The sequence below is a fragment of the Prinia subflava genome, chromosome 14 (genome assembly GCF_021018805.1).
Source record: "Prinia subflava isolate CZ2003 ecotype Zambia chromosome 14, Cam_Psub_1.2, whole genome shotgun sequence".
NCBI lineage: Eukaryota > Metazoa > Chordata > Aves > Passeriformes > Cisticolidae > Prinia > Prinia subflava.
In genome coordinates this window covers 9,587,777-9,600,832 of record NC_086260.1, presented here as the reverse complement: position 1 = coordinate 9,600,832, position 13,056 = coordinate 9,587,777, and the positions used below count along the sequence as shown (strand labels likewise).

General features: G+C 45.9%; 1 protein-coding gene across 5 annotated transcripts in view; it reads right to left on the bottom strand.

Annotated features, from left to right (window-relative positions):
• The window catches only part of GRIP2 (glutamate receptor interacting protein 2), a 260,411-nt gene that overhangs the window by 48,078 nt on the left and 199,277 nt on the right, over nucleotides 1-13,056 (bottom strand). For all 5 annotated transcript variants that reach the window (XR_010082283.1, XM_063411633.1, XM_063411635.1 and 2 more), the window contains exons 2-7: nucleotides 12,260-12,340; nucleotides 8,952-9,087; nucleotides 8,046-8,191; nucleotides 5,185-5,271; nucleotides 4,854-4,929; nucleotides 4,091-4,236 (exon numbers count right to left, since the gene is read on the bottom strand). Coding sequence is in view for 4 of the 5 variants with exons in the window: in XM_063411633.1 (XP_063267703.1) it covers nucleotides 4,091-4,236; nucleotides 4,854-4,929; nucleotides 5,185-5,271; nucleotides 8,046-8,191; nucleotides 8,952-9,087; nucleotides 12,260-12,340 (672 nt within the window). In the remaining variant the exon portion in view is untranslated. The remainder of the gene's footprint in view (nucleotides 1-4,090; nucleotides 4,237-4,853; nucleotides 4,930-5,184; nucleotides 5,272-8,045; nucleotides 8,192-8,951; nucleotides 9,088-12,259; nucleotides 12,341-13,056) is intronic.

Below are 13,056 nucleotides of genomic sequence, written 5' to 3'. Positions count from 1 at the left end.
GGAAGAAGGAAAGGAAAATAAAAAGAGATTGTTGGACCATCAGACCTTTCTTTGCAAGCAAAATACCTGCTCCTCTCCAGTTTACACAGTGTCCAAGCCTCTCAGCTTTGCCAGGTGCTTCCCAGGGAGGTCTCAGCTTGATGGTGAGAAGAAAGAGCCTCAGGATCTCAGGACCAGGGTTATTAGTAAGACTATAGGACACCACAGTCCCCCCTCCAGCCCATGGTCACTCCTCCTGCCACACACAGCACAGGCCACCTCGTTGTCCCTTTTAACTGTCATCTCCATCACATAAAAGAATTGCTCCAAATCTATTTTATAGAGTCATTTATTGAGGAAATACCAGCTAAGCCTCTATTAATTATTCTAGAAGATCTGCCTCAAATCAAAGGTCAGGAGTCAGCAATCCAGCAGTATTCGTGAGGTGTGATTAACATGGAGCTATTATACCCGAGCTAATTTTAAAAGAAACATGGAAAGGACAAAGCAAGCCATGCAATAACTTTTCTGTAAGGAGTCAACTGGCATTGTTGCACTGGCACCAGGAGGTGTTTCTGCACCATCATGCACAGCTACAACCTCCCAGGAGGACACAATGGACTGTGCAACACCTTCTCACACCCACATGCTTGCAGGGTACTCAGCAATATAGTGATGGATACAGAGGAAACAGAGCCTGCTCCAGGTTCTCACTCACCCCACTGCTAAAGCTGGGGGAAAGGTGATCACCCCACCACTCAAAACAGGGGCTTGGCAGGTGTTTTCTAGAAGATCTTTGTCTCAGCAGCTCCTTTTTAAGGAAGCACTGTGAGGGGGGGTTCATTTTGCACTAGGTTTCTGAGCGTCACTTGGCTTTGCTCACCTCTCTAAGGAGGAATGGCTCTTGCAACCATTCTGGAAAGTGCAATTGCTTGGGGAATAAGCCAAGTGTAATGGTAGGGAAAAATTTTTCCTGCTGTAATGCACTTTGGGAGAGAGAAAATGAGAAGGGAAAAGGAAAAGGAAAGGGAAAGGGATTTCCTTTTCCCACAGGTCACGCACTTGTGGGACACTACCAACCCTCCACTGGAGCAGCAGGACAGCTCTACAGGCTTAAAAAACTTCAGCCTAAAACTGAATGGGTGGAGGGGCAGCCAGGGGAAGGGAGTGAAGGAAAAGGACACAGCAAACCACTTTCTTCATCCATCTCTGGTAGCAACCTTTCCCCCTCCATGAGTCAACCCTAAAGGCTTGCAGCCCAGATCCTTGGTAGGTGGCATACACAGATTATTTGCAAAGTAACTACTCAGATACCATTTTCTGGCTGGTCAGTTTATTTGACGTGATTTTTTTTTCCATTCACCCCTGTTTTTTAAAAGGCCCATAAGATAAAGTGCAGCCATGGGAAAACATCAGTTCATTGCAAAGATCATCTGGCAATCAGCAAAGGGCAGAGATTTTTCCAATGCCTCCATGCCCAGTTGCCACTCCTTTTAAATGGAAACAGCACATTATTTTAATTTCTTCAGTGGCCTTGAGAAATCTCAGCCAACCTGCCCAAAAGCCTGCCATGGTCCCATCCCACGCCAGCCTAGCCTCCCTGGTGAAATCCCAGCAGCCGGGGGATGCTCAGTGGCGGGGGCGGGCAGCTGCCACATCCCTCACACCAAGGGCAGGGCTGGGCCCGTGCAGATCATCCCCAGTGCACAAAAATCTTGGCTGGAAAACCACAGTGACAGCTGGGGAATGCCATGATTCAGTGCTCCCCCGCAGCAACCCTGGTCTCTCACCAACAAATGCAGAAAAACAACTTTCCCTCCTCAAGGGTCAGCCCACACCACCCCAGCCCATACAGCTGCAGCAGAGAGTGAGCACCACGTAAAAACCTCTGTTTTCCTGAGGGTGAACAGGACAAGCACCACTTCATTGTGGTGTCCCCAGCCCCTTCACCAGGTTTTCAAAATTGGAATCAAGAGTCCTTTTAGGCTGAAAATATTACCAGACCACTAGCAGCACCAGCTCCTCCCTTCCCTTATCATCTTCCAGGGGCTGTAATAGTTGTGAACTGGAGACAATGTACTCATCTCCCATTGCAATTATTAGCTGCTGCCCAGCAAAACTGTCTGCAGAGATTGTTGTAAGCTGCATATTCTGTATCTTGCCTTAAAAGAAAGCAGGACAAATATATTCCTTTACAGGGTTGTGGAGAGCACTCTAGGCAGAAATTATCTAAGGGGCAGGTTTTACATTTCTGGGAAGTATCTAGTTCTGGTCCACAGATTAGCAACACAAGATGGAGAGTCACTGCCTAAAACCCTGCTGTCCCTCCATGTTCACTGAACCCTCACAGTTTTAGGTGAGAGAGTCACTCAAGAAAAAATACCAAGACACCAAATCACCCTCATGGCCATTTTTTGCTCCAAGTCAGGTTTTAAAACAAGCAGCTTTCTGCAATATAGACACCATGGACTGCAAAAACAATAAACCCCCTAAAAGGCCCATGTCCCACGTACAATTAATTGTTTACTATTGTTCAGACTTGACAGCTCCATGCAAAAGCCCTCCTTACCTCCATTTGCCCCCCTCCCTGGAGCAGCCTGCAAGGAGAGGAATGGACATCTCTTACTGCCCAGTTACCCCCCAAAAATCATAGGAAGGTGGAAAATAGGTTTTGGGTTGTTTGTGTTTGCCATGGTTTAAGTGTTTCCTCTTTATCATGAGCAGTAGCCAGTTTCCAAAGAGAAACTGCTCCTGTGATGTGGCAGAAGCCAGGCAGCATGCAGGCAACTGCTGAGGCATCAGCTTTTCCTTCCAGCTCTCCCATGGAGAACCTGTCTGGGGCACAGAACCTGTCTGGGGCACAGAACCTGTCTGTGGCACAGAACCTGTCTGGGGCACAGAACCTGTCTGGGGCACACACTGCCCAGCTCCTGGCAGCCACCCCCCAGGGGAGGGCCACTGTGTGCATGCTTGTGGAGCTTCTACCAAAAGGAAGGGGAAAGCATGTGGTGAGGAGACTCAACAGGCAGCAGAAATCCCTCAGGGCTGTCACAAGGAGCTCCCTTATCCTGGTGCACATTGCATGGATCAGTTCTGGTGTTCTCAGCTCTCTTTCCTCAGGGGTGATATGGCATCAAACTCTCTCAGCCTCAGATTCCTTTTATTTTCCTCCACACTGACAAATCAGAAAACAACCTGATATCACAGACTCCTATTCCTAACTAAATCCTAGGCTCAGGCATGTTGGACTGGTTTCTGAGATTTTTTGAGAAGACTCCAACCTCATGGCTCCAGGGAGGCAGAAACCCCTCTGGAGATGTATATGAAACATCACAATCTACTACACAGCTCAACAAGGTTCTAGAGCCAACACAGCTTCAAATTCTGTGGTAACCTTAAACTCACTAACAACGCCCCCTGCAGTAACAGCTGTGTGTCACAATACCAGCTCAAAATGACTTTACAGTACCTAATAATAAACCCTTTCCCAGAGCTTGAAACTTAAAATCAGATGAAAAAAAATAAAAAACAACCAACCATCACCAACCCACCAAAACCTCAAACTGTGTAAAATGCTTTTTAGAAATACTCATCCTCTGCCCTCCAGTAAATTCTGTCTTATTTGGGGTCAAGCATTTGATCACCCCTCATTTATTTCTGCAGCAGATCTGAAGTAACATTTCTAAGAAAAGAAATAGCTCCAGAATTAAGCAGGGTCAAAATTCAGAACCAAAGCCACAGCAAGTCTCTGCCTGCATGCAGCTCACTCCTCTGCACACATTTAATAGTGCTATTTGCAGTGCTGGCAGAGCGCTCTAGCCCCCCTTAGCTCTGACTTCTCCTGTGCCCTCTCTGCCTACATTACAAAATCCCCTTTTGCCCTCTCCTCTAAAGCCACTCATCATTCCTATCAAGGCACATCACTGCATAAGGGCATTTAAAATGCATTTGACGAAGCCAGCTTTGAACTTCACCCCCTCCATCCATGCTGGCAGCACACTGCTCAGCGATTTTTCCACTGAAACTGAGGATCCCATTTACTGCCTCTAGTCTCACATACTTTCCAGACAGTCAAGAGAAAAAAATGCCATCACAACCATCTTGTCCTTACCCATGATGGTCACATCATACTCGATCTGGAAAAGTGCCTCCTGGCTGCACTGCCTCAGGATGTTGAGGGCGTCCGCATGGGTCATGCTGTGCAGAGGAATCCCATCCACACTCAGCAGCCTGTCCCCAATTTTCAAGGACCCTTCCCTGTAAGAAACCAAAGGCAATTGTCTTCTTTACCAATATATATTTATCTATAGTTAGACAAATAATCTATATGCCTTTATATAAATATCTATATCTATATATAAAAATTTGCTATATATCTATATTATCTGTATGTAAATATATAAGTATGTATTATTTGTGTGTGTGCACACCGTGTGTGTGTGTGTGTATACACATATCAGGAAGTCAACTGCTGTCATCCTGTAGGATGGAAGAACACTCCTTGGACAATAGTCTGGGTTATTTATAGTACCAGGCCCATCATATTAAATTATCAGCATGAGAGTAGATAGACTGGCTCCTGCTTTCCACCACAGCATCAGTGATGCAGCTGCACAGGGCTAATGAAGGTGCTGCCTCTGCAAGAGCAGCTTCTGCCTTTAACTACAACATCTGCACCAGGCCAGCCTGGGAGCACCGTGCCCTCCTCCCCACACGGCACAGGTGCCACACCAGCGCTGGCAGTGCACAGCACCAGCAGGAGATGCCTCGGGGAGGCACCAGCAGGAGCACAGGAAGGGGACACACTCAGGAGCTGGGGACAGCTGCTGGTCTGTCCTGTGAAGGCAGCCTGGGAGGTGTGACACGAGCAGTACCTGTCTGCAGGGCCGCCCGGCCTCACGTAGGTGAGCACCAGCGGCCTGGACTTGTGCCAGTCTTCATGGGCTCCCCCTGTAATCAAACCAGGAGAGCCGTAAGTCACCGCAGGTTTGAAAGCCTGACCGAAAGAGACATTTATCATGTAACAGCTGACACAGCCTGCCACAAAATGACTGCCCTAGATTAGGCAGACAGCAGTCCTTAGAGGCTGCAGGGGATCCTCTCCAGGACATGCTTTGACTGCTTAGCTGAGGTTTTTGTCATTCACCTTCCTACTTTTCCCACTTTCCACCTCTGCTGCTGCTTTTCACTGAAGAAGCTACTAACCTCTCAGCACAAAGCCAAAGCTGTTGCCTTCCTTGTAGAGGGACACTTCAATAGTCTTGGGAATAATGCCAGCACTGCTTTCTGGCACTAAAAGGAAGAGAAAAAGACCCAGTTACTCCAGATAAATCTTTTCCAACCACAGTGCAAAACAGTATCAAAACTCATCCAAACAACACTGAAATTAAAGTCCTGCCCAAACCCCATATTTTATTTTCCCTGCTCAGAAGCCAAAAGAGCCCAACCTGGCTCAACGTCAACCTTTATCAGAGCCAACCATCAGGTTTTAGGATGATTTCACCAGCTCAGTGTTGTGCATCTCCCCTCAAATTTGTCTTGGTTAATACCCTGACATTCAAGTAAAACCATCTCGTTTATCAACTGACTTTAATGCATTCAGCTTTTCTCAAAAGCTTCTGCCACAGATAGAAACTTATTAAAAAAAACAGCAGCAGCATAAGGAATCAAGTCACCAGCTGACCTTAAAGAAAATGAAAATCCCAAATCCTCAATGCATAAAGTTGGTTTTTTTCCCTTACCTCTCATATTTTGGATTTTAAAAAAGATTAAGTGAATCCTTTAAACTGATCCTAAGGGCAATTCAGTATTTTTATGTTAAATACACAGTACTATTTGTACAAAATACAAAATGTACAAAGTAAAGAGAAAAAGAAAGAAATTGTTTCCATCTTTTGACAACCCCTACTATTTAATGATTTATTGCACTACTGCAGTGAATATGGGCCAATTTCTCAGTCTTCTCCACCCATAACTGCACATTTCAGCCTGGTCCACTCTGAAAATTGCTAATTTTCAAAGTGCCATGAATGGCCACAAGGATAATCAGGAAAAAAAAGGCCAAGAACTTGACTTGGAGATGAAGGCTGCCCTAGGCACATCCACACTGCCATTTCCCTTGGCTCAGGGGGGAGTTTTGAAGCAAATCTCCCCACTGTCTTCACTGACCAGACTCCTCCTTTCTGCCAAGCACTCTCAGGGCTTGCAACCTGCAGCCAAATTAAGCTTAGCCCAGCCCTTGAACTAACCCAAAAGACATACAACAGAGGCACAGTACTGCCTGCAGGTGGGCAGCCCTGAGGACCAGCTACAGCGAGGCCAAATAAACCTCCAAACACTGTCCCCACTTTGCTCCTGCTGCTGTGCACACACAGCTAATAGGGACACAGTCTAGAAATACTCCAGAAGGGAGTGCTCAGGTCACAGGAACATTCCCAGCCAAGGGGTGATACTCAAATACCAAGAAAAGGGTATAAAGTATCCACAAATGAGTTCAGAAGCCATCCAATTTCTGTCCTAAGCATTGAAGTAAGAAGTGCTGCAACAGCCTCTCATAAGATCAGTGGGACCTGGGAAACCTAAGCCAGTGTTAACACAGGGTTTGGCTTATTTATGAAAGAGATGATATAACACACTATCCTAAAAACTAGATTTGGACTTGCAAGATCTCTTTCAAAGCAGGAAATTACAAAAGGGGGAGAAAAAGTCAAACCCATAAGCACAAGCTGTTGAATTGCACTGTATTTCTGTTCTTTGTCCAGGGAAAGACAGAGAGAGAGAGAAGGGTGAGCATACACAGCAATAACAAACCCTCACAGCAGATAAAAGCCCACAATGAATTGGAATCAGGCAATAATTGACAATTCCCTGTATTTTGCAGTGCTTCTTTGTTTGGACCATTCATAAACAGCCCCAGTAATCTCACTGGAGAGAAGTCACTATCTCAGTGTGCTCTTCCTGCTCATTTAAAGCTAAGGACATCTCACATTGCTGCTCTTGATTGAGCTGGCATCACTCCTTGGCTCGTAAGTACAGTTCATCAGATTCCTGATAAGGAATATCACAGAGAATAAGGAATGCCATGGAGAAAGATTAAGAGTGGTCATCTCCAGGGAACATGAGAACATGGAAGACTTGAGCCACAGCTGGCTTTACCATAGTATGCAAAAGCTCACTAACATTTACAGCAGAAGAGAGGGGAATGATGGATACAGATTCATCTGTTCCAGATTAGATTTTACTCTTCTGGGATTTACACAGTCAATATATATTCAATACTTTTCATCTAAAGGCAGCAGCTAGAGCAAAGCTCTGAAGTGTAAAATATCTTCCTATCTGGGGCAAAACATTGGATTTCATTAGTTTTGTTTTTCCTGTCATTTTATTTTTAGTTGTTCTATTTCTTCTGCCCAAAAATCATCTGATTGATCTGGGTAAATGAATGAGTAATAACTGTGGTGATTGTACTCACAATGGAAAGACTGCAAAGAGAATCGAGGAATTTGTTTTAACCAGAAACATCAATCATCAAAACAAATGGGGACAAGACCATACAGTCTCCCACAACAGGACACAAGCTTGCCTTCTTCTGCCAGGGCCCCTCAGCTGGAAAGCAGATTGCTTCAGTTTCCCTTCTAAAAACAGGTAAAACTTCAAAGAATCCAGAGGACTAACAGCACTTGCCACAGTTCAGAAAAGGGCATCTGGTAATACATGTTTAAGACTGAACTGAACCTCCCGTAGCCACACTCCAAAAGAGAAAAAGAGAAGCTGAAGCATCAGGAGGCAGATTGGCATGTGCTGTCGAGTCACTCCGAGGCAAGACAGACCTAATCAGCCGTCCCCTGCCAGTGTGCATGAACAGGCACCCACTGTGCTGGAAAAAGTGCTCTGCTCCAACTGCACACAGCTCGCAGCCCCCACCGCCCGCGCCAGCAGATGAAGGCAACAGCAAAGAGCCCCTGGACACTGCCTTGGCCACGGCAGCTCTGCCCAAGCAGGTCCATCTGCACCCCAGAGAAAAAGCAGCCAAGAAGGGAGAGCAGCATTGTCCAAGGGGCACCCACCAGCTGGCGGGAGCTCGTACTCCACTTCCAGCACCACTCTCTCGCCCACGTTCTTCAGCAGGCTGATGATCTCGTCATGCCGCAGCTTGGTCAGGTTAATGCCGTTCACCGACTTGATGTAATCCCCCACGTTCAGCTGGTCACTCCTGCAAAGAAATAAAATAAAAAGCAGTGGTAGCACAAAGTCTCCAGCTGGCTAGTAACTGTAGGAGTTTCTGAACAAGCCAGCAATGCTGGACTGATCTCTGCTGTCTGATTGTGTGTGTCTGCTGTCAGAGGGAAGTGCTAAAATTGAAGCCATCTATCTTTCCCAGTGGCAAGTGTTCAGCTCTGTACATACAGCAACAATCGCAGCGTATATGTTCACAACCTCTCTGCTGTTGCTAAGTTCTCATTCATGTAGAGCAATCAGTCAAAGAAAAGCACACCAAGAGCTGTCTGAAAAAATCCAGCAGGGAAAGAGAAAACATCTTTCCTTTTGCCTGTTTTCGGCAAAATTGTTCAATTAGTCTTTCCTTTTTCCTGCTTCTTGGAGCCTTTCTTTGCCCATTCCTTTTCTGAGCCAATAATGTTACTTATACACTCAGTATTCAGAACAGATACAATATTAAACCACTTAACTTGATCAAGATGTATTGTACCATGCAGCTCTCCTGACAAGGCTGCCTAATTTTACAGAACTCCAAATATCCCTATTTCAGAGCATAATTGCACAGAGCATAGGAAATAACTCCAAATAGAAGATGTTCTACTTCCTGAAGCAACAACTTTGCATTCTGGTGCACTTGAAAATAGGTCTTGGGTGCCAACTACTTTAATTATAACTCTATTCATTCAGTAGCTGGAACATGCAACTGTTCCTCTCCATTCCTGCTGTGCTCTCTGCACCCCATTTCCATTTCTCACCTTGCAGCCAGTCCTCCTGGCCTCAGATTGGAGACTCTTGGCTTTCCATCTTTGTCTGTGCCACCTGAAATGGTTAAACCAAGGGTGCTTCCTTCTTTCTTAATCAGCTCCACGATTGTGACCCCTCTGAACTCCTCTGAAAGATCAGGAATAAAGACAAACAGCTCAGAGGAAGGAGCATTCCTCTCAATCCCAATGATATCCTCTTCCTACTGCTGGTGAGAAAGTAGACCTGAGATGATTTGAACAACTAGCATGAAGAAAAAGCCTGTTTGCATTTGAAGTTAAGTTGTAAAACCGTGTCCTGGTAGACCCACACAATGTTTGCATGCAGGTCTGGCAGGCAGGACCAAGGAAGACAAGGCAGAGCAAGAAGGGCTTATGAGACAGTAAAAACCTTGTGTTTCAAGGTGCTGGAGGCAGTGGAAAAATTCAAAACCAGGGTGATGGGAGCTCAGCAATGGTCCAGGGAGATCACCTCAGGAACTATGTTTGATATAGAGTGGAGAGGGCATTAACAGAGCTGTCAGGCAGTCACAGTTACACAGGAGGAGGATGCTCCTACATCCAGGTCCAGAAGATGTGGACCTGCAGTAGCTGCCTGGATGGACAGAACAGGGTGGATCTTAAAATACCCTGATTAAAAAAACTGTCATGAGACATCAATACAGTTGGGAGATAAAGAACACAATGTGGAGAGGGGTGGGATCCTGCCATCATCAGGGGGCGGAGGGGGAGCTTCATTCATTCACAGCAGTTTGCTCACCCATCTGCACCAAGTCCAAGTCAGACTCCCTACTACCACCTCATCTACAGCTGGAATTGAAGCCACGAGTCACACTGACACTGTGACTTATTCTACTGCCTGCCATCAGACACAGGTCCAGCCTCAGAGAATTCCACCCCACACCTGCTGCACCAGTACTGCTTCTCTGGGTGCTGCAGGCAGTGCACATTTCACCTTTTCTAGCCCAAGACAATACTCCTGTCTGTCCAGCACCTACATATAAACCAAGCCTGGTATCAGTTTTGATCTCATAACAGATCATGTCTGGGTTTTACAAAAACAGGGTTCCTAAATTATTCCAGCTTTTGGATTTGGCATGGAAAGGGCAGTAGGTGAGCAGGAGAGTCAGTCCTGGCCTAAGGAAAAGATCAAGACTTGGCAAAAGGCAGCTCTGCAACATTGCACACAACAGACCTCACACTGTGCTCAAAGGGGGACTAGCCCTGGGGCAAATAGGATGACATCCACACCTTGTCAGAGCCTCCTCTCAAAGCTTTTACACAATTTGTCTATAGCATTATCCATTCACTTCCACTATCTCAGTGTACTGAAATCTTCCATGATTTTACAGGAGGAAATCAGTCACCTTCACACAGGGTGCCTTTCTCCAAGGCTGTGCAGGAGAAGGTGGTGATGGGCACTGGCAGCACACAACAAACAGCAGCCCCACAGGTGTGGACAAAAATCCCATGTTGCAAACAGCCCAGGTGCTTGTTTGCACAGTAAACATTACCAGGCTCAAACGAGATGCTCTGCTTGGAGAGAGAACATTTGAAATCTCTTGCACATTGACTTCCAGAGCAAGGCAGGGCCCCTTAAACAGCATATTGACACAGAAGATCCATGCTGGTGCAGGGCTTCCTCCATGCATCCAAAACATGGGTTCATTTGGCACTGTGGTGCCTCATCACCAGCACTTTGCTACTGTTCAAAGGCACCAGGACACCAGAAATTGCAACTCACTTAGAGCCCTGTCATCCACTACCTGTTTCGTAAAGCATTTCCAAGAATAACCTATGCACTTGATTAATGTGAGTAGGGAACCTCTTTGCAATCTAACTCCAGTCTGGCAGGCATTTAGGCACTGCTGGGCACCCATTTAATGTGGCACTGGCAGCTGCTTGTAAAAATGTCAGGTCCATAATACTTCTGCTCTTTAAACTCAGTTCTGATCCCTTGCCAACAGCAGTAAGTTAATTTTCAATTCACCAACCTGGGAGCCCAGGGGCTGCCAGAAACTGGGGGGATCTCTCCACTGTGCTGGAAAGAACAACATCCAGCACCATCCTGGAAATTTCCTCTCAACTACAGACACCACTGATCAACACAGATGGTGCCACAAGGGGAGATTATTAGCTTTTCAATGGGGTTTAATTTTGATTCTTGACAAATGTTTAAAATGAGAACTCCCAGAATGCAATTACCCATTGTTATGGGTTCAAGGAGAAATCATTGCTCCAAAAAAAGATAAAAGACCTGAGATAAACCAATCAAGGTCAGCAATGAGGAATTCTGACCCATCCCTCTATAAATCTACTGCTACTGTCACAGACCCACACAGTGTGAAAGTGAGCTGGTTAAGGAGGATCTGGTCCTTCAAGACATAGTCTTTAAGCACCATATATGAGCAGTCTTGGATTTCTTCTACTGGCATATATGATTGGATTTTGCATCCCAGGGCAAGATGAGCACACCTGATTTTTTCCCTCCTCATGGAGATGTCTTGAGCTGGGGTTGTTGGATGCACACTGGCTCTTCTGAGCCTCTCCCCATCAGGGCTGCACTGCAGTGATAATGTGATGCAGAATATCCTCTGGAACAAGTGCCGAATGATGAAGCAACAGCAAAAGGGGCCCACTTCCTCCCCATGACCTAGAACACACTGAACCAACCCTGTGACTGGGTCATTAGCAGCCAGAAGTCAAAATCAAGCCCCTGGCTTTGCCAGGAGGGAGATGAGTTGTGCAAGGCAGCCCATCCAGACCTACTGGAGTGCTGCTGGCACATGAAGACCAGGACCAACAGAGGAAAATAAACTACCACTTCTCCACTTCCTCTTCAGCCCCTGGGGTGTTTCTGTATGGGAAGGTTTATCTCACACAAAAATTTGCTGTGACTGACTAAATATCAAAACAAACTTAGTCAGATGTGGGAAATTCAAAGCTTGCCAGACACTGCTAGTTTCCCTCCCTGCCTGATGAGCTCAGCTATGGCAGTGTTTCTTCCCTCTCTCCTTTGCTGCTGTTTTCTTTTTTGTGAGTGTCAGTCCAGCAGAGGAGTAAGTCCATTCCCAGCTGTCTGTAACTCCTGTTAACAGCCTCACACAAGACAGGGATTGTACCAGTAATACACCACTCACTGAGACCAGTAACCACCATCCATTTCTGTCCTCCAGCAAAAGCCCCACTGATAGATGCACCAAAATTAGTGTTTTCAGGGGTTTTACCCATTTTAGGAGTATCCAGGTAAAGTGTAATGGATGCCCCAACGTTTTGGAGCGGGAGCTGATCCCCTCCTTTACCTGGGATGCTTTGCCTCCTGGAGACCAGGGCTGTGTCCATCCCACCAGAGTCCTTGCTCCCCTTTGAGTAAGGGCCATCATCTGTGAGCAGAGCAAACACAGAAGCTGAAATTAGTACCAAAAGCCAAAAGCAACTGAACCAGAGCACTTTAAGAAGTTGTCCTGGTGACACCAAAAGTGGAATCACATTTGTATCACAGATTGCAGGCAGGAAAAAACACTACCAGCCCCAGCTTTGCACTGCGCCATGTAGGCTCTCACCCTACAGAGAGGGAAACAGGAAGGCAGTAACATTATCTGATTTATTCTTCTTGGAGCTAATCTGCTAGGAGAGAACAAAATTCCCCTACTCCTGTAATTAAGTGGAACAGCTGAGGATAGAGAAAGCTGGGACATTAGTCTCACAAGTTTCAAGCCTGTCATTATGCTTGTGAAGAAACTTACGGTCTTTGGAAATGTAGTTATACATCAGAACACTAACAGGGCACTAAATCACTATACTTGAGTGAAATTGCCTATTCTTATAGATCCCATTATTTCAGAATCACATTTTCCTGCTGCAGTTCCAGCCTCTGTACAATATAGAGAGCACCTTCTTTTAAGTGATTAAAAGAAAAAAAAGTCAGAGTGAAGAGAGAATAGCATTGTACACTGTAAATACACTGTCCAGCATAAGCTGAAATTTAAAGCATCTAAATGTCTTTGTATTGTCCTATTGAAAGACTCCTACAGAGTTATCACAGAGCTTATCTGCAGAGAAGGCAGCATGCTTCTACAGATCTCATTTCCATCCATTT